This window comes from Plecotus auritus (assembly GCF_963455305.1).
Source record: "Plecotus auritus genome assembly, chromosome: 8".
NCBI classification, from domain to species: domain Eukaryota; kingdom Metazoa; phylum Chordata; class Mammalia; order Chiroptera; family Vespertilionidae; genus Plecotus; species Plecotus auritus.
In genome coordinates this window covers 24066343-24088617 of record NC_137782.1, presented here as the reverse complement: position 1 = coordinate 24088617, position 22275 = coordinate 24066343, and the positions used below count along the sequence as shown (strand labels likewise).

The window sequence follows — 22275 nt, the reverse complement described above, 5'->3', positions numbered from 1 at the left end:
TCCCACACTTCTGCTGTGTTCTCAGTGCCCCCAAGTCAATACCTCATCTCCAGTGCCTCTGTCCCCTCTCTGTACCTTCTCCTCACCTCTGCATGGGACACCCCTTTCCTTACTCCCAAAGCATCTCTAACCCTAGGTTTTATGAGTAGCGGTTGCTACTGAGGTTTGGGTGGTAACCGGGCCAGGGGTGGTGGCTCGCAGCAGAGCACAGGAAGTGCCTGAATACAAGCGGTCCTACGGTTCTCATCTCCTCACAGGTCTCTACACCCACTGCCTTTCCCAAAAGTTCTTTTTAGTGTCCTCAAAACTCCCTTTTTTCCCTTCTCCCAGCAGCCAGGAAAAGGCCTCCACACCCCTTCCTTTCTGAGGCAGAACAATTTCGCTTTCCTTGTCTCACTCCTTTTGTTTCAAAGCTTGCCTATTAGACGACCCCTCTTACAAATAAAAAAAAGTGACATAAAATTGAAGGGAAACTCATTAAGATGTTTTCCTGAACTAAAGAGCACCTCACTCACCCAGAGGAGCCCCGCAACCCTCCACCCCCAAGTCGGAATGCAGTTGCAGCCAGCTTTGGAATTTCCTTTTTTCACTTTTCCTTTCCTCTATCCCTCTCCTCCTTCCCAAAATATCTTGGGGGCACCTACTGTGTGCTAGGCTCTGAGTTCTATGAGCTAGTTTTCTGTGGCTCTTTTCCCACACGCAGCATGTGCCCCCATTATACTTGGTTCAGTTTAATGTGTACGGTGAGAAGGCATGGACTCAGACTCCACCCAGTTGGAATTCTGGATCATGCAGACTAAGTTTATCTCTCAGACTATATTCTGAGAAGGAGCAGACCAAGCAATGATTGCAGAAGCTCTGTGAGGTCATGAAACTGTGCTCTGAGTGGGGCCAGACAGCTGGCCTCCAATGCAACACACTGTGTGATCTTAGCATCTCATCTTGTCACCTGAGCATTAAAATTCCTTTGTTGGTTGAGTGAGAAGTTTGGATAAGGTGACTTCTAAGGGCCTGTCTGGTCCTAAACCTTTATGAGAGTGTAAAATGTGGTGGCAAGGGGCATGTTGAACACATTTATGAGAGCAGACGTATTTGTGTCAATGCACGTGAGTGATTACCGACCCGCTCAGGAGAACAGGCAGTTCATTGCAAGTGTGGTCAAAGGAAAACAGCATTTTTCATATGCTGCCTGCAAATTTTTGGAGAATGTCAGGATAAGAGTTAAAGGAGATTGTCTCATAACCTCCCATGCCTGGGCCTTACCTCCTAGGGGGTTGGCTGAATGGTCTCAAGCCCTTAAAGTATGAGGGATGGTGTGTGTGTGTGTGTGTGTGTGTGTGTGTGTGTGTGTGTGTCTGTGTGTGTGTCTGTGTGTCTGTGTGTGTGTCTGTGTGCTTATCCACACCTACATTGATCCGTTAAGTGAATGTTTGGGAGAGGGTGTGTTGTTTGCAAAGGCATATTCAATATCATGGTAGTTTACTATGTCAGTCATAATATTTACTTTGCTTTAAAGTTTTAAATAACACCAGGGGAGCAGTGTGACATCAAAAAGGGTAACAAGTAGTCAAAGCCTGAGAAACACTATTGTAAGAACTTGGGATCTAAAGTTTGAAAACAAAAACCTTTGACTACTTTGGTGCATTGCCTTCCAGATTGATATCTCTTTTAAAAGTGTCCATCCCTGTGTGGTTGATTTAAAAAAATTTTTTTTGCCTTTTTGTACTTTTTAAACATTTTTAAATAAACAACAGAAAATATTTCTCACAGTTCTAGAGGCAGGGAAGTCCAAGATCAAGGTGGCAGCAGATTCAGTGTCTGGTGGGAGCCCACTTTCTGGTTCATAAATGCCCATCTTCTCACTGTGTCCTCACATGGCAGAGGGGTGAGGGATCTCTGCGGATTGCTTTTATGAGGGCACCAATCTCATTCATGAGGGCTCCACCCTCATGACCTATGCACCTCCCAAAGGCCTCCCCTCCTAATACCATCACATTGTGGATTAAGTTTTAACATCTGACTTTGGGGGGCACACATCACATAGACAAATACTCAGATGACAGCACTCTTCCATAACCATAACACAGTGATAAAAGTGAGGCAATTTAACACTGATACAATGTCTGTTTGTGCATTTGTTTTTCCCAAACTTTCTGGCATGGAAGTAAACTGCCTTTATAATGAAAAAGAAAATAATACATGTTGTTCCATCATTTGGAAATATCACTAACTAGAATAGCCTTGACCTCAAATATAGTCCCAAATTACATTAACCAGTTAGCTGGAATGCTTAGCTTCTAGTTAACAGCACTTTCTGATTAACTGGAGGCTAATTGAAAAACATTGCTTAATGGGAGTCTTTCCACATGTGCCAGTTCCCTCCCCTAGACTGTCGCTGGGTATGGCTTTGATCATCAGGCCCCTGTGATGCCTGGAGTCTACATGCTGCGCAGGAGTCACAGCACTGCTTGAAGACTGTGTTCTATAAGACAACATGCCTGGGTGTCGATCCCACTTTCAAACAGCATGCCATGCGCTCTGTTTACTGCCTGTCACTCCCCTACGCTGCTCAGTGTAGATAGTTGGGTATATGAGTCTAGAATTTGGGAAAGAAGCCTGGGCTAGGGAGAAAACGTTGGGAGTTTTTGACATATAGGTGATAGTAAAGCTACAAGACTTCTAAGTCAGCAAGTAGGTGAACAGAGAAAAAGATAGGGACCAGACACTGAACTTTAAGGAATTTCAACTTTAAGATGTCTGAGTACTTTCCACAAACCAGACATTGTACTAGATTGTTGGAACTGAGGAGATGACATAGAGCCCTTGCATTCTGAAAAACTTGAAGCCTGTTTTTACAGACAGGCATATGAACTGATCATTTCACTATCTTGGCAAAATGTCATGATAAAGGTATGCCCTTGGGGATGGGATGCAGTAAGCCTAGCCTCAAGGTGGGTGGCCGGTGGCTCTCTAGGAAACATAAAGCCTGAACAAAAGCTGGAGAAGTAGGAATAACCAAATAAAATCAGGGAAGGACTAAGGCAGACAAGCTATGGCATGGAGCTATGCACAGTAGATTGAATTAACAGAACTGGGAGAAGTTTGGTTACATATAAACCAGGGGAGGAAACATGGAGGGAGATGGGGCTGAAATTGTCAGTAGGGGAGGCATGGAGTGGGGACAAAGAGATATTTGTCAGGCTAAGGAATTTGGATTTTGTTCCAGGGACCATGCGATAAATTGAAGGAAGCAAGATTTTTAAGCTGGATTTGTGTTTTAGATGTAACTTAATCTGAGCAGGGAGAGCAGAGATAGGTAGGTGGCTGGGACAGTGATTCAGAGAAAAGGTGGGATTGCCTGAAACAGGAGACTGGGCCCAGAGCCCACACAAACCCACACACATTCTCTCATGTAGAGCCATAAAATCAGCTCATTCTCTTTGGCCTAAAAACTTGAGTCTCTCGATATATAAAAATTTTAAGTTCAGTGACTTGAAGTTATGTATGAATCGTCCTGAATTGACAGTCAAAATGTCTGGATTCAAATCCTGTCTCTTTCATTAAGTGTATGGGTGACCATGGGCAGGTTGCTCTGTCTCTCTGAGCCTCCATTTACATACTTATGCAATGAGGGTGAGGGGGTTGGTCAAAATGGTCCAAAGAGCACTTCTGTCCAGGATATTTTGAGAGTCTATGTAGGAACTAATGTGCAAGCCAGCTGGCTCTCCTCCTACTGATAGTCCTACTGGACCCCGCTCTCTGGGGCTACTACCAAAGTTTTCTCTCCAGCCCAGGCTTTTTCCCCAAATTCTAAACTCATATACCCAACTATCTACTTTCCATGTCTACTAAGATGTCTCAAGTCCTAGCAACCATGATTGACCAGGGGCCTTGAGTTGCTAAGAACTCAAGGAGGCCTAAGGCAAATTAATTACACCTGCCATGCAGATTTGAGTCTGAGAAGTATTCAATCTTGGCTGCATATTAGAATTACCTGGGGAAGTTTTTACAACACCAATATCCAGACCATCTTTCTACCAATTAAATCAGATTCCCTGGGGTGGGATCCAGAGATCTCTATTTTCTATGTTCTCCAGATGACTATAATGTACTTTGAAAGTTGAGAGATGCTGGTCTAGAAAGATCCACAGAGTCCCTAGTGCATGCCCTGCTTATGCCCAAGACCCATCACCTCACCAGTTGTATTTGCTGCTGGTCACATCTGATGCCCATGGAGGGGCGGGGGACCTGCTAATGGCACAGCCACAAGAAAGTCAAAGGGCTTCTGCATTTGACTGTGGACTGGAGAGTCTTCCCTCCTCCCCACCCTACTTCTCCTGCCTATATTCTCTCACCTTCCCCAAAACAAAACAAAACAAAACAAAGCATGCCAAGAGAACTTAGCTAGAGAGTGGGGCTGTCTGTGAGCCTTGTAACCCCAGCCATCATCATGATCAGAAGAGTAGAGGGTTTGGGGAAGATGGGGGAGAACCGGAAGAGGTGACTGTGATGGAGAAAAGGAAGGGAAGCTGTTAATAATACCAGTCCAGTCCAGGCAGTCTGTCATCCTAATGAATGGAACAAGTCCAGTAGGGTGACCAGAAGGTATCTGGTTATTACAGCCCATTAAGACTATTTAAGCAGCCAGGAACAGCTGTGTGGAGTGAGATGCAGCCTACTCAAGAGCAAGCGTTTGTTTGTTTTCCAGCTCAGGGCGGTCATGCTGTGTGCCCACACGCCATGTGCATGGCTTTGTAGGGAGAGGCCAGTGTTGCCATCTTTCTCTTTGTCTTCTGTGGATGATGGTGGGCAGGCAGCCTCCTCCTCAGGTATAACCATTCAGGTCGCCCCAGTTGCCCTCTTAGATCAGGGCCACCTAAACAGAGGCAGAGTAGACCTTTTGCTTCTCCCATAGCTTTTTCTCTCCTCGGTTGGTAACAGAGTCCTTAGAGACTCTGTTCCAGCTTCTCCATCTAGAGGAAAGTGATTCTGGGTAGGGGAGGGGTGGTCTGTAGCAGATGCCCAAATCATGAAAGGGAAGACTGTGGTTGTTCTCCAGCTCTGGGAACTCATAATGACCCAAATAGAAATTCTTGGACTCCACCTTCTCGTTTCACTCCATTCCCAATGGATTACAATAAGGGAGAAATGGCCATTTCCAGGGGGGAGCCAAAAGACATCAGTAACTCATGAGGTTTCAGATCTGGACATTTTTCCAACAGGAAAGAGATCTATTAACTTACTCTTTTCCTTTGAGGTTATTGTTATTTTTTCCACTTAACTCTATTTGTAACCCAGAAAACAATATTTTCTGTGTTTAATATAGGAACCCTTCCCAACCAAGTAAGCAGTTTTCAGGCAGTACCACAGAAAAAGCTCTTGGCTGAGAGTCAAGATCTAGGTCTCAGTCTGCTCCTGCATGCTGGATGGTCTTGGACAAGACTCTTGCACCTCTGGGTTCCCATTTCATCTTCTGTGAAAGGTCTGACTACATAGCATGGACTTCTGAAGCCTGATAGTTTAGGCGTCTACTTCATTTGGTCAGAAATACTTATTGAGTACCTACTTCATACCTTGCACTGTTTGGGGCATTTGAGGTAGTTAGAAAGTAAAAAAAGAAAATGAAGACCCTTACTTTAAAGGAAGATCATGGTTTTACCACCCTGTGTAATTACAAAACAGAATGCTAGTTAAAATGCTTTATAGACCTGTGAGTCCTGCATGTCAGAGTCAGCTAGAACATTAGTAAAGAACATTAAGACATGAGCTCATTGACATGGAACAGGACCCAGGCCTCTGCATTTTACCAAATTCTATGGGAAATTTGGATCCCTACCAAACTCTGGGAACCATTGGCCTAAAATTTGTCATTTAAAATTGTGTAGCTTTTCATGGGGCTTTTTAAAGGAGGTCTTGTGACTCAACATGCAGACGCACAGTTCACCATCCTATCCCATTAAAGCTCCTTTCGGTCTTGCTGGGGTCTGGTTTTCTACTTAGCTTTCCCAGCAAGACTCATAAATTACCTTCTACTAGTGACATGGTGCACAACAATGTTTGCTCTCCTGATGCCACTCTGAGTAGACATCATCAGTCATCCTTTCCTGTCTACTCTGTCCACATTTATAATCCCTGAGGCATATGCTTTCAGCACAGAAGGAGGTATTTGTTGAAAGCTTGGCCTCTGCCAGGGCCACCACTAACTCATACAGCACCTTAGAGTGAAATAGCAAAAGGTACACCTGTCTCAGGATAATGGACTATCACCTTCCAGAATATGTTCATAATATAGACAGAAATCTCCCATGTCTACCAGACCATGGTTCTCCCTTAGACATGGTGCTCCATATACAACCTGCACGGCCATCCACCAGCTAGCCACAGATGCCAGGAAACATGGGCGTTTACTAAACCCAGGGACCACAATTACGACCAGGCCTTAGGCTTCCAAGAGCTTATAAAACTTTCTCACTCCCCGAATAATTTGTCCTACCTGTACCTAAAGTAAGCAACTTGTCCCAGTTTACCCAGAATGGTACCAGTTTTATTTATTTTTAATTAAATCTGTTGGGGTGACATTGGTTAATAAGATTATATAGGTTTCAAGTGTACAGTTCTATGATACCTCATCTGTATATTGCATTGTGTGCCCACCACCCAAACTTAAATCTTTTTATCACCATGTATTTGACCCCCTTGACTAATCCCCCAGCCCCCTTCCCGCTGGTAACCAGCTTACTGTTGTCTGTGCCTGTGAGTTTTTGTTTGTTTTTCCTTTTGTTCATTTGTTGCTTTCCCACACATGAGTGAAATCATAGGGTCCTACATTTTAGGAATGCTTGGGTCCAAGACAAAACTGTAGGGATGTTGCCAGGAGTCCCCATCTTTGGTCTTGTGACAGTAAACTGGCTGTTTCTAATCAAAGAGAAGCAGAGAGTGAATTTTAGGAGTGAGCCGGGGGGTGGGGGGGGCCCAATAGCATATTCTTGGGAAAGAGTGGGATGGGAGAGCCTTGGAACACCTACTATGGAACAGGCATTGTGCTGGGTGCCTGGAGGCATTCTCTCAATAATCACCAGTCATCATAGAACTGTGTGAGGCATATTGTTTTTCATTTACATAGTGTAAAATTTATTTTGGGGAGGGAAGTGTACAGACCTATGCATGTTCACAAGTTATAGTCATGCAAACACCAACAGGATCAGAATACATGAGAGTTCCATCAGAAAAAATGCCCCCCCCCCGCCCCTGCCGCCTCGCCACCCCGTGCTGCCCCTTCATAGTCAAACCCTTCCCCCAACTCTAAACTGAAAGGCATATCATTGACTTCATTGTTGGGAAAATTAACAGAGACTTGGAGTGGTGAGGTGATTTGTAGAAATAATGTTCAAACACTCTGTCTTTGGCAAAGCTCCGCCTTCTCCCTGCCTCATATAGTTAGTGGGCAAGAGGTATTCAGAGGCATTTCTGGACAAGATAAATTAATGAAAAACCCAGGTAAAAATGGCACCTCCTTGGTGAAGACTGAAATATTCCCTGCCCAGGAGAGTACAGTTGTGGGCAGGGGCCCAGGAAAATCCTGGCGACCAGGACTGGTCATGGAGGAAGCAGGCCCTTGGCTGTGTCCTGAAGCATCAGCCAGTAACTGCTGGGTCAGCATCCCCTGGGGTCTGGTTTTGCTGCACCTCAAGGCATATCACTTCCAATTATCTCCAGGGATACAGTCAAGCCAAAGGGAACGATGGGGGCATCATAGCTGACAGAATCTGCTGAGGGTAGAAGATGAACAGGTGAATTAAATGGACCAGGATGCTCTCAGTCTTGGATTGGAGGTGAGCTGCTCTTAGAAGCTCTGTTCTATCAAGACATCTCACTATTTGGGGAATAATTCCAAGAGGCTTAAGTGCAAAGAAGAGCATCCAAAGAAGGATGGCAAGCTTCAGAAAGGACCCTATATCTCCACAGGGCCGAATCAACAGGTGGGAGAAGGAATCAGCCAAGGAGGCACCAGGGACAGTTCTCAGATCTAGCTGGAAATTAAAGTAGTAAGTGGGGAAACTGAGGCAGGTTGCACAGTCCTATGGGCTGACTCAGCACAACAGGACATAAGAAGCCTGTGACTGTGATTATGTTGTCTGAGCCCACCCTGCCTCTAGGGGGTGCAGCTCTGTTGCTGGGAGGGTGGATGGATGGATGGGTGGATGGGTGATGGATGGATGTGTGGATGTGTGGGTTGCAACCATAGGAAGAGTTAGTCTGGGGCAGAAACCAGATGACAGTTTTATCCTAGAGTCTATGAAGCCTGTCAGCAAGGATGAAGGAAGGGTTCAAGAGACAACTGTTGCCCAGCTGGTGTGGCTCAGTAGTTGAGCATCCACCTGTGAACCAGGAAGTCATGGTTCAATTTCTGGTCGGGGCACATGCAGGAGGTAGCTGATCAATGATTCTCTCTCATCATTGATGTTTCTGTCTCTCTCTCCCTCCCCCTTACTCTCTGAAATCAATAAAAAAAAATATTTTTAAAAGAGACAAATGCTCTTAGCCACTTATCATGATGCTGGACTGGCTCAGCCTTACCAGCTTAAAAAATGTTCAAAGCATTCCCATCGGCTTAGAATAAAACTCCCATTCTTACCTGTGGTCCACAAGATCTCAACTGCGCGCCACTCCTCCCAATTCACATTATGTCGCTCTCTCACTCTTGTTCTCTCTGCTCTGGAGAGCCTCTCTTCAAGTTCTAGGATACACCAAGCTCATCCCATCTCAGGGCCTCGGCACTCACTGTACCTCAGCCTGGCGCGTTCTTCCCCCAGCTTCTACTCAGCACTTAATTTTCAGCTCAAGTGTGTCAATGGGAGACCCGAGGGAACACACTTGGAGTTAAACAAGCTGGTTAGGAATTAAGGGACAGCTTGGGCGGAGGATGTGCGAAGGGACTCATGGGATGTGGGTGGGCTGTGTTAGGTGACTTAGGGCTTTGTTCCAGACTGGACAGTGGTAGGGAGAGGAATGATTGGGTATCTTAGTAAATCTTAACTATAAGAAGGGAACATGAGATTCAAGCTAAAGCTGTAAATATCAAAGAAAAAGCAGTCACTCATATTTGCCAGGGTAGGAGATGTTTGGTCATTTATTTTTGGCTTGGGCAATGTTCATATTTTTGTCTGCGTTTGCATATGACTGCAGAGTGGCCAGGTTTTGGTCTGCTCCATCCTGGTCTCAGAGTAGCCGTGTCTGATGCTAGCATCCTGTGAAATTGTCTGTGGGAAGGTGCAGATGATAAACAAACGGAGGGCACCAGGGTCCAGCTGTGAGTGCTGTGCCAGCCCCCAGGAGCCAGGGGCTGCTCTTCTCCGTCTCATATGTCTTCTCTCAAACAGTCCTGCCCTCTTGACCCCATCTAAAGTAGACCATTGTCCCAAATCACACTCAATCCCAGCACCCTGTTAATTGTCTTCACAGCACTTACTAGAAACAATTACCTTGTGTGTTTGTTTATCATCTGCACCTTCCCACAACTAGAACATAAAATTCATGAGATCGCTTGCCATGTCCATTGCTGTTATTTCTGGGACCCGGCACCATGCCCAGTACCCGGACGGTCACTCTGGAAGGGAGGGAGGAAGGGAGGGAGGGAGGGAGGAGAGCAGACCCATTCAGTGCATATTACTCAGCAAGTCATTTCCTGTCTGGACCTCACTTTATTGATCTGTAAAATGAGCTAATAATTTTTTTCAACAGATCCTTGCAGATCTGACTTTCGAGAATTCTGTGAATAGCTCAACTCAGAACTCCAGGGATGAGAACATCCCTACATGCATCTTTTAGGTCTAAAAAAAGAGAGAGAGAGAGAGATCATCTTAGAGAAGCAGCACTGTTGAAGAGTAGGAAATATTTTCACACTCAGACAAGGGTGTGAAAATAGAGCTCAGTCCTCTAAGGAGAAGAGAATGGGAAAAGGAAAGCAGAGACTGATAATGGATGGAGATAATGAGATGGCAATTTTGGTTTCAAAAGAATGTGATTAGCTCCTAATGACTGCCACAATTCCCTGGTCAATCTACTGTAACCAGCCGCTGATGTAAAAATAATGCCCTCCTGGCTTGCTTTGAAGATGGAGATGAGTCTCTCTCATACTTTTACCCTCTCATATTTTTTTTTTCTTTCAAGAGATTATCCCCTATTAGATTGCAGCTCCCTAAAAAGAGAAATGGATGTGTGATCAAAGTATGCCAATTAGAGAGTCCTTACAGCTCACTCCTGGGTGAGCGGCTCCCTTCGGCCTTGCCTCTTCTGCCTTTGTCACCTCCTCATGGCCCCCAAGCTCCAAATTGTTCTTCAGCCCCTGCCAAGGGGAGACAGAGGCCCCCAGGGCTGTGGCAGGGTCCTGCATGGTTTTCCACAGAGAAGCGCCCTTTATTACAGGTGCTTTGTTTAGTTTGAGATTTTTCCAAAGAGATCTGCATGCTGGGTGCATCCTGAAAAGCATGGTCGGATGCTGAGAAGACATCCAACTGTGTGTCATTCAAGGACTCCAGGGGTGGACAGGGACATTTATCAAATCCCTGCAGTGTCACGGTACAGAGGGTACATGCTTATTCGGGGGGGGGGGGGGGGGGAGAGGAGGGGCGGGCAGGGAGCAGGGCAAAGGTCAGAGTAAACAAAATACTGTCCAGTAGGTCCGTCCAAAAGTGAGACAGGAAGCTTTATTGGGTAGTGACCTGCCCATTGCTAAGGGTATCCAAGTAGCAGATGCAATAAATCAGCTTATCAGCTGCCTAGAAGGCTATTGTGGATAGGAACACAACCAGATGATTTTCAGTCACTTGCCCCTCTGAGATTCTAGGATCTCTGCCTTCTGCATGCACAGAAGCCACTTTGCCCACTCATTGTTCTATCCATCTACCCATTCATTAATTTATTCAAAAGGGATAATTCAAGCACATATGGAGTACAAAGCCAGTATTGGGTTCTGGAGTTACAGATGCTATTCTTTCCCTGGAGTAATCCATCACCAAGTTGGGAGACAATACATTCAAATTATTAGATGTAGAAGAGTCCCTCTAATAATAGAAAGTGACTAAGTTGTTGGGGATGCAGGGGAGTGGTGGGAGGGTGAACGGGGAAGGTTTCACAAAGGAGAAGATTCTTGCACTTGGTTTTGAAGGATATGTGGAAGTTCACCAGGTAGATTCAGTTGGAAGAGAATTTTGGGCAGAGGGAACAACACATGTAAAGTCAGTCTCAGAAGTTTGAAACACCTGAAATCGTCTACAGCGTTGCATTTAGTTCCTTATCATTGGAATCTATAGTAATAAAAGGGTAATATGCAAATTGGTCAGGATGCCCTCACAGTAACGACCGAACAGCAGGCTGTGTGGGGCAACCAGGCTGGCAGGGGGGTTAGTGAGGGATGACCAAACAACTGAAAAATCAGGCTGCATGGGGCGACCAGGCCAGCGGCGGGGGGTGGGCAGTTGGCGGCATCCAGGCCAGCAGGGGGGGAGTGAGGGGTGACCAGGCCGGCAGAGGGGGCAGTGAGGGCGACCAGGCCGGCAGAGGGGGGCAGTTGGTGGCAACCAGGCCAGCAGGGGGGGCAGTTGGCAGCAACCAGGCCAGCAGGGGGGACAGTAGGGGGTGACCAGGCTGGCAGAGGGGGCAGTTGGGGGTGACCAGGCCAGCAGGGGAGGCAGTTGGGGGCGACCAGGCCGGCATGGGGGGGCAGTTGGGGGTGACCAGGCTGGCGGGGGGGGGGGGAAGATAGGGGCGATCAGGCCAGCAGGGGGTGGGGGCAGTGAGGGGCGACTAGGCTGGCAGGGGGGGCAGTTAGGGGCAATCAGGCAGGCAGGCAGGTGAGCAGTTAAGAGCCAGAAGTCCCGGATTGTGAGAGGGATCCCGGATTGGAGAGGGTGCAGGCTGGGCTGAGGGGACCCCCCCCCCCATGCACGAATTTTGTGCACCGGGCCTCTAGTATTAATATAAGGGCAAGAACTGAGGCTGCAGAGGCAATGCAGGGTGAAGTCATTAAGGACCTTATATTAAAGACTTTGGAATTTATCCTGAAGACCATGGCACAAGGAGTAACTGGGTCCTATTCACATTTTAGAAAGATCTCTCTGATTACAGTGGAGAGTGGATTGGAGGGGACAAATCCAAAGCAAGAGAAACCAGTGAGGAGACCCATGGGAAAGTATTTCTCCAGGTAAATTCACTTTTTGCAAGAATCATGGCTACACATTAGACTCACCCAGGGAGCTTTAAACGTAACCAATGCCCATGTCTCATCCCCTGAGTCTGATTTAATTTGTCTGGGCCAGTGGTCGGCAAACTCATTAGTCAACAGAGCAGCAAAACGCGGCTCGAAAGCAGCATGTGGCTCGCAAGCCACGGTTTGCCGACCACTGGTCTGGGCTATGGCCATGGCTTTGGGAGTTTTAAGCTCCCCCAGATTATGTTACTGTGTAGCCATAACAAAACCTTACGTAGACTGTAACTCGAACCCTGGCACATAGTAGGTACCCAACAGATATTTTCCCCAGAAAATTAGTATGAAAACTTTCGGAGTGTCCCCTTCTTGTCTTCATGCCACTTTGGTGAGTATAATTGGATGTACATTTGGCTTTTATCACAGAGGGTTTCAGATAGGAAATCACCATCAGAATATAAGCTTAAACATTGAGAAGTTCAGTGCTTCCACTGAGATCAGCACGCCACACCCTTGCAGAGAGCCAGAAATACTAAGTTGACCTAGCAAGTTGCCTGAAACAGCTGTTGTCACCTGGCTATGGTGGGAGGATGAGACCAAGGCCTTGAATCTGAGTTCTACAAGTTACATGCAAAAGCAAGAGCCATTTGCAGTCTAGACATGGCCTGTGCTAATGGCAAGAGGGGTGCAGGGTGGTGGTCACCTATAGTGAGGAGTAAAAAGAGGATGAGGGAGAGGAAGAGGGCAGGGGAGACAAGCCCTCCATCAGTAAAATAAGCATGTTACTATCTCCATGGCACTTTTCTCACACTCAGGTTTAAGGCAGAGGTTGGTGCCCAGAGCCACACTGCTGTTTTGCTTCTCCCCCGGGATGTCTGTCTAAAGGTTTCAGACACACAACAAAATTGTGATCCCCTGATAGCTGGGAAGGCACTCTATTACCCCAACCAAAACCCTGGGGAAGCTAAATTGGAGAACATAACTTAGCTCAGGAAGCCCAGGCAGGGACCTCCCCCTCATCTCCATTCCATCTGGAATGGGCAACCATTCTACCTACCCAACTGCTGCATAGTTGAGAATCATGGTCATCCTTCTAGAACAAAAGTCAGCAAATGACAGCCATAGGCTAAATTCAACACCTGTTTTTGTGAATATAGTTTTATTGGAATGAAGCCATGCCCATTTGTTTGCATTTTGTATGCAAGTGCTTTCACTCTATGACAGGGGAGTTGAGTAGGAGTAGTTACAACAGAACCCAAACTGTGTACTATCTGGCCCATTATAGAAAAAATTGGCCAACTTCTGCTCTAAAAATGACCCAGCCAAGTTGGCTTAGCACATGGGAGACTAGAAGCAAGAAAGGGGCATCATGCATGGGCTGGGATTTTTATAGTCAGTGGTCCTGCCTGTCAAACGTGGCCCGCTGAATGGCTGAATTTCTGACCTAGCAGGATACAGATTCCTCCTTGCTCAGGATGGACCTAGCAAGGAATAGATGGGCAAAGGCAAGGCTGGTGTATTGAGGTGTGTGGGTGCTCCTTTGCCCTGCATTGCTAACAAGGACCTGTGTAGACTGAAGACAATTGCAAATTCCATCCCAGAAGTAGTGCAAGGGCCACAGCAGGGGGTGGGAACACTAGTCCAAATGTTGTCCAATCTTTATGCTTCTGTAGCTTCGCTAAAGCTGTCCCCGCTCCCTTAAATGCCTAGCTTCCTTCTCTTTGAGATAACTAACTATACCCTCCCTGTGTTTCCATGACACTTGGCTCATAACTCTGTTAAGTCATTCCATATGGTCGTTTACTTGTCTTTCTCCTCTTAAACTGATGACTCCCATCTCTTTCCTCCCCCAGTCTCTGACTCAACCTCTTTGTCCAACTTCCTGCTCAACATCTTCACTTGGATGTCGAATAGTCATCTCAATCGTGGCCACTGCTGCTACTGTTTTCTTATTGTTTTGGACACGTTAAGAAGCACATAGTACTCAGCAAGTGCTAGGCACTGTTCTAAGCCCTTTATGTACCCAAAACACACTTGATTCTTGCCTCCCAATCCTGTTTCTCCCTAGTGTTTCTTCTCCATCTCAGTGACTGTCAAGGCTCTCCACTCAGTTCTCCGAGCCAACAGTCTGGGCCTCAGTCTTCATCCCTCTCTCCTTCACAATCCATGTCCACAGTGGATATGTTGGTGACCTGCCCATATCCCCTCCACACAGTGTTTCCAATGCCTGCCTTCTGGAAGCTCCTGTGACTTTTTTCCCAAGGATTTCCTCAGCACAAAAGAATGTGCACTCCCTGCCTAGGGAGCAAGGCCGAGCATTAAGGGAGTTCCTAAGAGTCGTCCTCAACAAATGATAGATGGAAATTGGTGGATAAACACCCAACTCCCTTCTCCCTCTGGTAGGAGAAGGAAAGGGGCCCGTGGCATTAAGCCCCAGGCACACAGTGGTAACCTGTTCGTTGATGAACACTATGTTGACTTTCTTCCCTTGATTGTCTCACTTCCCCGACTCTTATACCCAGGCTTCTTAGGATTGCCTCCCAAATACAGTCTCATATTCAGATCCTTGTTTCTTTCAAAAGCAGTGAGTCTGCTCCTGAACCAAAACCTACAAACTTCAACTGAAAATATTCAGTTCTCACTGCATCCACTGCCACCATCCTGGTACAAGGGCCCAAGGTACCATCATCTCTTCCCTGGACTATTGCAACAACTTCTTAATTGATCTCCCTGAGCATGTATTTCATATGTGAGCCAGAATGTACTTTGTAAAACACAAATTATATTCGGTAACTCCCCTGCTCAAAACCTTCTGATGGTTTCCCATTACACTTAGAGTAACACCCAGCTGGTTACCAATGACCTCAGTTCCCCCTCTAATCCTAACTCTCCAAGCCTCTCCGGGTGCTCCTGTCACTGCTCTCCCTGCCTCATCCTTGGTTGTGGTCCTTGGTTATCACCTTTGCATCTACTGTTCCCTCTGCCTGGAAAGTGCTTGCTACATTTCTTGGTCTGAGTGGCTTTTCACATCATAACTTAGATATTACCTTCTCAGAGAAGCTCTCCCAGATGGTGTAATCTAAAATAATCCTCTATCACTATCCCTTCTCCAAGCTTCATTTTCTTCATAACTGTTTCCACCATCTAAAGTTATATGTTTTCTGGTTCATTTGCTGCATATCCCAGTGGACTGGATGTTCAAGGGGCACTTAGTTTATTTCTCTGTGACCCAAGTACAGAGAACAGTGCCAACCATATATTAGGGACACAATAAATATCTGTCAAATGAATGATTCCCATACTGGACCAGATTTGGGCCATGGCACACAGAAGACCTCAATAGCATTTGAGCCAATGAAGGAGGAAATAAGTCCATGGAGGGGCCCAGTCTATGTTCTTCCCAGGCCCCATCCATCACCACACAGCCCTTTATGCTGAGGGACCCATCACAGCGGGTGTTGTTTCCCCACTGGTTCATCTTCACCTGCATAGAGCTTCTATCTCTGGCCATCCTAACCACTCCATCCTTCCTTTGTAGGCCTTACCAGAGGGGCAGACGGCTTCATGGGACACAGCCAAGGAGGATGAAAATCGCAACAAGAATCGATATGGAAACATCATATCCTGTAAGTGCCCTTCTGGGAGGCCCCAGGCTTTAGGGACACAGAGGAAACCAAGTCATTACTATTATTTACTTAGAATTTGTTGTCAAGTAATCCTTGATATTTCCATCTTTGGGTCAACATGCCAAGACGGGAGCTGTATTTCAGCCTGCGTGACAGAGCATGGCTGACCTCAGGCCCAGGAGGCAGGTGGGAAGCTGGGTCCAAGCTAAGTAGAACCAGGAAGCCTCTGGAAGCTGCGTCTGGTCTGGCATTGCCCACTGCTCAAGAATTGCTCAGGTTGGGGAGGAAGCTCAGGCATGGGAATCCTTCCTGTTCCCAGCAGTTCTTCTAATGCAGAGGACCACCTTAGAAGTCACCCGGGGTACAAGCAAGGTCCAGCCCGTGAGGGAGGGGCTGAGAACACCCAGGCGAGAGAATAGTGCTCTCTAAGAAGGCAGAGTCCCAAGCAAGGATTGATGCCCGGAAGGAGCCAGAAGCTCTGAGCTTAGGGCATCATGACTTCTGCCAGACCCCACTGCCAGTGGGGCAGAGGCTCTAAGGTGAGTGCCTGCTGCTCAGGGCTGTATTGGCACAGGCATTTGTTGGCACTGAGCCTGCAGGGGGCAAGCATGTTTGGTGTGGAGCTTGGGGAGGCATGGAAGGACATTGCTTTGCTTGGCAATGAGCTCTAGGCAGCCCTGACGGGGTGGAGCCTCTGCAGTCAAACTGCCCAGCTTCTGTCCCAACTCTGGGACCCAGAGCAAGTTTCCTGGCCTCTCCAAGCTTCATTTCTGTAACTATTTTCTCTCTTTTCCGCATCCAGCGTGGCTAGAGAGCGGGTCCAGTTCCTGAGTAGAGGAGCTGGGGATTGAGAAATAAAAGAAAGAAAGAGACAAGACACAAAATGGAAGGAAAAAGCTGGGACCGGGTGGGACCACCGTCCTATTCTGATGGAGGGACAGGGACCAGAGCCAATCCAGCGAGTTTATTTTATACCCCCACATACCAGGAAGTTTCACCAAAAGTCAAGACAAAGGAGATTATTTGCATTCTTGAGTAGGCCTGAGCATTCCTGGTGCTTGACTGGATTTACACATCAAAAACGCATTACCCACACCTGGGCAAAGGTAAGAGTCAGTGCTGATAACACATCTGCCTTTTTGGTAAATGTGTATCCAAGACGCAGCTTTGCCTCTCGCCTTGGGTTCAGCTGACAATAATTAAAGAAATGCCCATGTGCCTTCCCAGGGGGCCCTCTACACATTTCCTCACCTTTAAAATGACGATAATAACAGAGATAGGGTCGTTGAAAGAAGGTGCATAGAACCCTTGGCCTCAGTGCCTAACATCATCCTACTCATAGCATGGAGTTAACTTTCTCAGAGTCACTGATAAGCAGTGTGGATGGATAAGCAGTGTGGTGGATGTATCGTCCCACCACATTTTAACCAGAATTCACTGAATACCCATGTGGGTCATGGAATAAGCCAGTTGGGGAGGGAGGCATGATCAGATGTCCATTTTGGAAAGATCTATCGGATAGATGATTAGGAGGGCAGATTAGATTGGGAGAGGCAGGAAACAGAGGGACCAGTCAAGAGGCTACTGCACTGGTCCCAGCAAGGGATGGTGAGGCCTGAACAAAGTTAGTAACAATACTTTTGTGTGATGGTACATGGTAGGGTTCCTAGAGAAGAGGGAGAGAGACAGGCTGCCATATAACTAAAAATCAAGTCACACACAAGTATGGTCACTGTCAAATATTGGTGTGTACAGCCTTCCACGCAACAGGTACAGAGAGGACAAAGTTACCTCGTGCAAAATGCTGAGTACATATTCTCATTAGAACAGATGTCTTCAGCAGCTTTTGTCTGCCACGGTGTAGCCAACCTGGGCCTTTGACATGTTACCAAGGGTGCATAGCATTCCTTGGTCCCAGATCTCAGAGTAACCCAGCTCATCCAAAAAGAAAAAGAAAAAAAGATCATGAATAACAGATTATTTCTAGCACAGCTCAGTGTTTTGTTAACTGTCTAGACATTGCTTAAGAAAAAGCTTGGAGGGAGAAAGCGTAAGATACAGGCAGCTTGTCGAGGAAGAAGGAGGCAGAAGTTTCAGCTTGGCTGTTTCCTGTGCTGATTTAGGAATGGGCTATGAATGGCAGAACTAATCAAAAACATTTGTAATTTGTCTGTTGGATGATAGTAATGCAGACAGCAAGATTTCTTGCAAGCAAAGCATTGGAAAGAGATATTCAAACAATCAGGAAATGTGTGTTGAAACCAATGATGTGTGGGCATCCTGTGAGCCAGGCCCTGTGGGACCCTGGGCCTCTGCTCCCAGGGGGCTCCCATTTGGGGCACACATGGCTGCTCACTCCAACCATCCGCTGCTCGAGGACCGAGCCCTAAAATACCTGGTCACATGTCTGTTCCCCCTATTAGGTTGTGAGTCCAGATATGGTCACTAAATTATAGGCTGTGAGACATTATGTGATCACTCTAAGCTTTAATCTTCTGTCTGTAAAATGGGTACAACGATGTTTTCCTCCCAGAGGTGTTGTGCAGACAAGAAAAAATAGATGACTGTGCACAGACAAGAGACCCTGCCTTCCTGAGAGACAGGGATACCCAGGCTGGGTCAGGTATCAGGGCCAAAGCTTGTGCGGGCCAAGGATGAGGGGCCACGCAAAGCTATGTGTCTCTCCAGACCCCACTGCTCACCCTCTGCTCTCAGCACCTTTGCCCACGCCATCACTGGCTCTTACCTGGTCTCTGCCCGGCCTCCTTCCTAGTTGCTCCATATCCATCTTTGTCCCCAACTTTCTACCTGTCTGATCTCTGACAGAAGCCAGAGGGACCTGAATTGGATCGTGTCATCTTCCTACTGAAAACTTTGCCCTTTGCTCATGAGCATGCCTGGTCCACAGTCTCTTAGCCACCTCTCAGGTCCCACTGTGTCCTCTTCATAATGGTCTCCTCTCCAGGCTACACTGGCCTTCCTTCAGCCCCTGGAGCGTTCCAGGATCATCTATGCCACAGGGCCTTTGCGCATTTGTTCTCTCTATCAAAGTGTCCTTTCCTCCTCTCTTTGTTCTACTAATTCTACTTTTTCTTTAGATCTTAGCTCAGTCACCACTTCCTCAGGGGATCCTTCAGACCGTTTGAATATGCGCACAACCCCATTATTCACTCCTAGAGCACTTTTCCTTAACTCTCCTCCTCATTGTGATGTTGGAGGCATTTGGATGACTCTCAGTTGACTGCCTGACTCCCTTAACAAAAGTAGATGCTCTGTGACAGCAGGACCATGATTGTCTTGTGCTTCTGTGTCCCCAAAACTGCCATATAGTTGGTGCTCAATAAATAGGAATGAATGTTGGAAAACACGGATTCTCCACAAGACCCCACAGGCCTTGAACCGTGGGTCTCTCCCTCTGGCTTCCCAAATAAAATAGAGAACACCCAAAAAGGATGGATGGAGGAAGGGGGGATCGAGATGATTCTTGGCATGACATCCAAGTAATGTCTCTTAGTGAGGAAGAAGGCAGTGAACCTTAATGAACAGAACAGAGGCTGGATCCCAGGCAGCAGTGAGAACAACGAAGGGGTTAGACTTCTGCCACTGGGGTGCAGAAGGTGCCGAGTCCCACCCACACCCCACGGCCTCACCATCTCACTGTGCAGCGACACCAGCTAGCAATACCAGCATCCAGGGCCAGGATGAGGGTAAGGCGGGCGAGACACCCAGTCTGCAACATTCTCAGCCATTGACCTTGCACATGCACAACCCTGAGAGCAAGCGCCTCCCTTAAGTGTCCAAGGCGCCTCCCTTGCTTGCCCTCATCCTGCCCTGTCTGCGTCTCTTTGCCTGAGGACTTTCTCCAAAGCTGGGCAGGATGCTGGGTCCACGCACAAGGCAGGTTCCCCCTGGACCATGAAATAGCCCAGCTCCTCACCCTGGGTGTGTATTTCACACCTTTTCCTGAATCCCCGGGGAGGTGGCTGCAGTTGCCCACGGTAGGAATGGCCTTGAACATGCACTCTCTCTGGGTGGCCTCCTCTTGGCTGTCTCCTTGCCCCCTTTCCCCAGGTGACCCCTCTCCTCCTATGTCAACTCCTCACACTGCAATCCTCTTCTTACATCTACTTCTGGGGAAACCCAGACGGAGGCAGAGGGAATTCATACACCCCATGACCCCACCGGGGTGGGCTTAAATAAACCTGAGTCTCCTTTCTAGTTTAAGGGTCCCTGATTCAGCAACAAATCAGGGCTGAAGCAGGGACAGTGCCAAGGTAACCAGTGGATTCTAAAGCCGTGCAAGACATACAGGGAACCTGGGAAGAAAAGAGAAGTCCTGGAGTTGCAATGAGAAGAGAAACGGCCTGGGGAACAGGAAGTCTTCCTGCCCTTGGAGGTGTCCCTCCCGAAGGCAAAGTCTGCTGGGGCTTGATAATTAAAAATATTCCTGGCACAAGAGGAAAACCAGGTGTAATTAGCATCTTAAGGAACCCAGAGGGGCTGGAGTGGAGGACAAGGCCCAGAATGGGGAGAAGGGAAAGATTAGTGGGAAAGAGAAGGAGGCAGGGCCCTGCCTGCAAATTAAACAATGAAAGAGAAACCTTGGCCAAATAAGCCCTTTCTTCCACATGATTCTGTTTAGAATTTAGCAATAGAGACCCTGGGGTTTCCAGGGACTGGGAATGAAAAGGAAGTGAAAGGGGAGGAAATGAATGGGGAAAACAGAACAGAGGGCTCTTTGCTTTCAAGTAGCTCTGGGCGGGGACTGTGAACAAGAGGAAATTTCAAGAACACCAGAGCATTCCCCATGGGGCAGTTCTAGAAGAGGAAATTACACCCAGGAGAGGAGATCTTGGGGGGGTTGCAGATTTACAAAATGAGGCTTCCCTTCCGGAATCAGGCAGGGTCCCACCAGGAAACAGATGGGACCCTCAATTAAGGGGATTTGGGGAAATTTAATGATGTGAGTTTTTATAAAGGTGCGAGCTAGGTGCAGGGAGACATGGGAATAGTGAAACACCCTGGGGCTAATGCTACGCCCAGGCCAGAGGACTCAGTAAGGAGAGGTGACCAGGACCCAGAGAAACATGACTAAATCGTGTCCATGGGGACCCACCAAGGGAGCAGAAGGAGAAGTGCCTTGATGGCTCACCTTTCTCTTTGTCCCACCTGCTGCCTGTGCTTTCCCTTGGCTAAACCCCACCAGGAGCCAGAGGACAAGGAATCAGCAGACCGCATCCAGTGCCTCCCAGGTGTGGGCCCCAGAGCAGCAGCACGGCGTCACCTGGGGGCTTGTTGGAAATGCTCATTCCTGGGCCCCACCCAAACCTCCTGAATCAAATCCTTGGGGAGGCCCAGCCGGCTGTGTTTCTCAAAGCTCTCCAGGTGACACGGATGCCCGTACATGTTTGAGAACCTCCGACCTTGTCCACAGAGGTCGACCTCCCGGACTAGAGAACCAGGTGCCAGTACGTTTTCTAGGCTTATTTCCTCCTAATCCAACACAAGCCCCTAGGCTCAGCTGGACTCGAGTATTGGACGTGGGTCAGGCAGACCCAAAGCTGGTCTCAGTTCCGCCCTTCACCTCATTCATGACCTTCCACAAGGGCACTTCCTCTCTCTGACACTTAGTGTCTCGTCTCTCAATACAAAGGTGAATGAGATTGAATCTGGTGCGCAGACTGCAGTCCTCGACGAGACTTAGTCTCAGACCTTTGAGTCCACAGGCAAGGAGCGATGGTCCAGAGGTCAGCAGGGTCACACAGGGCGTCTGTAGGGCAGCCACGACCAGGGCTCTGGCCTCGGGCTGCCTGGACACCTCGTGCTGCCTGCCCAGGGTCCCTCTGCTTCGAGGCACATCATGCTTTGGGGAAGGGGAAGAACATGCTGAGGCTCAACCTCAGAACAGATGGCAGCCTGGGGCCAGCTCTTCAGAGAGGCTGTCCTCACTCCCAGGGAGGAACTCGGGGTCCAAGCAGACCCAGGGGCCTTTCCTCCCAGCAAATTTCTCTGCTGGTTTCTGGGGAATCGAGCTGGGGTGACAAGATGGAGGCTTTGTTCAGTGCTCCCAACCCTTTTGTTGGTTTGTTGTTATCTTGTGGTCTCTGAGGGTGGCACTGGCCTGGGCCCAACAGACCCTGGTGCTGAGCAGCCTGTTCACCAGCGGGCTTGCCTACACTGGAGCCTCTCCGCCCGCTTGCAGGGCCGGCCAGGACTGCCAGGATATTGTGTCCCCGGGATCAGTCCCCAACTGATGACTTACGGGGGTGGGTGTATAAGTTCCCCAGCTCCTTCTCCCGAGTCTGATACCCGGAGGGTCGGGTTCTGCACTCTCTCCCAGAGTTCCTGAAAGGACCAAGCCCAGGTGTCTACAGTGGTCACTTGCTGGATGACTCCCCCTTATTGGATTCCTTCCTTTCTCCCTCTCACTTCCCATATCCCCGT

General features: G+C 47.9%; 1 protein-coding gene across 19 annotated transcripts in view; it reads left to right on the top strand.

Moving 5' to 3' along the window:
• PTPRT (protein tyrosine phosphatase receptor type T) overlaps positions 1-22275 on the top strand; it is a gene marked incomplete at its 3' end in the record, with an annotated part of 976718 nt that overhangs the window by 893904 nt on the left and 60539 nt on the right. For all 19 annotated transcript variants that reach the window (XM_080686646.1, XM_080686642.1, XM_080686645.1 and 16 more), the window contains one exon: positions 15744-15831. In XM_080686646.1, the coding sequence (XP_080542772.1) occupies positions 15744-15831 (88 nt within the window). The remainder of the gene's footprint in view (positions 1-15743; positions 15832-22275) is intronic.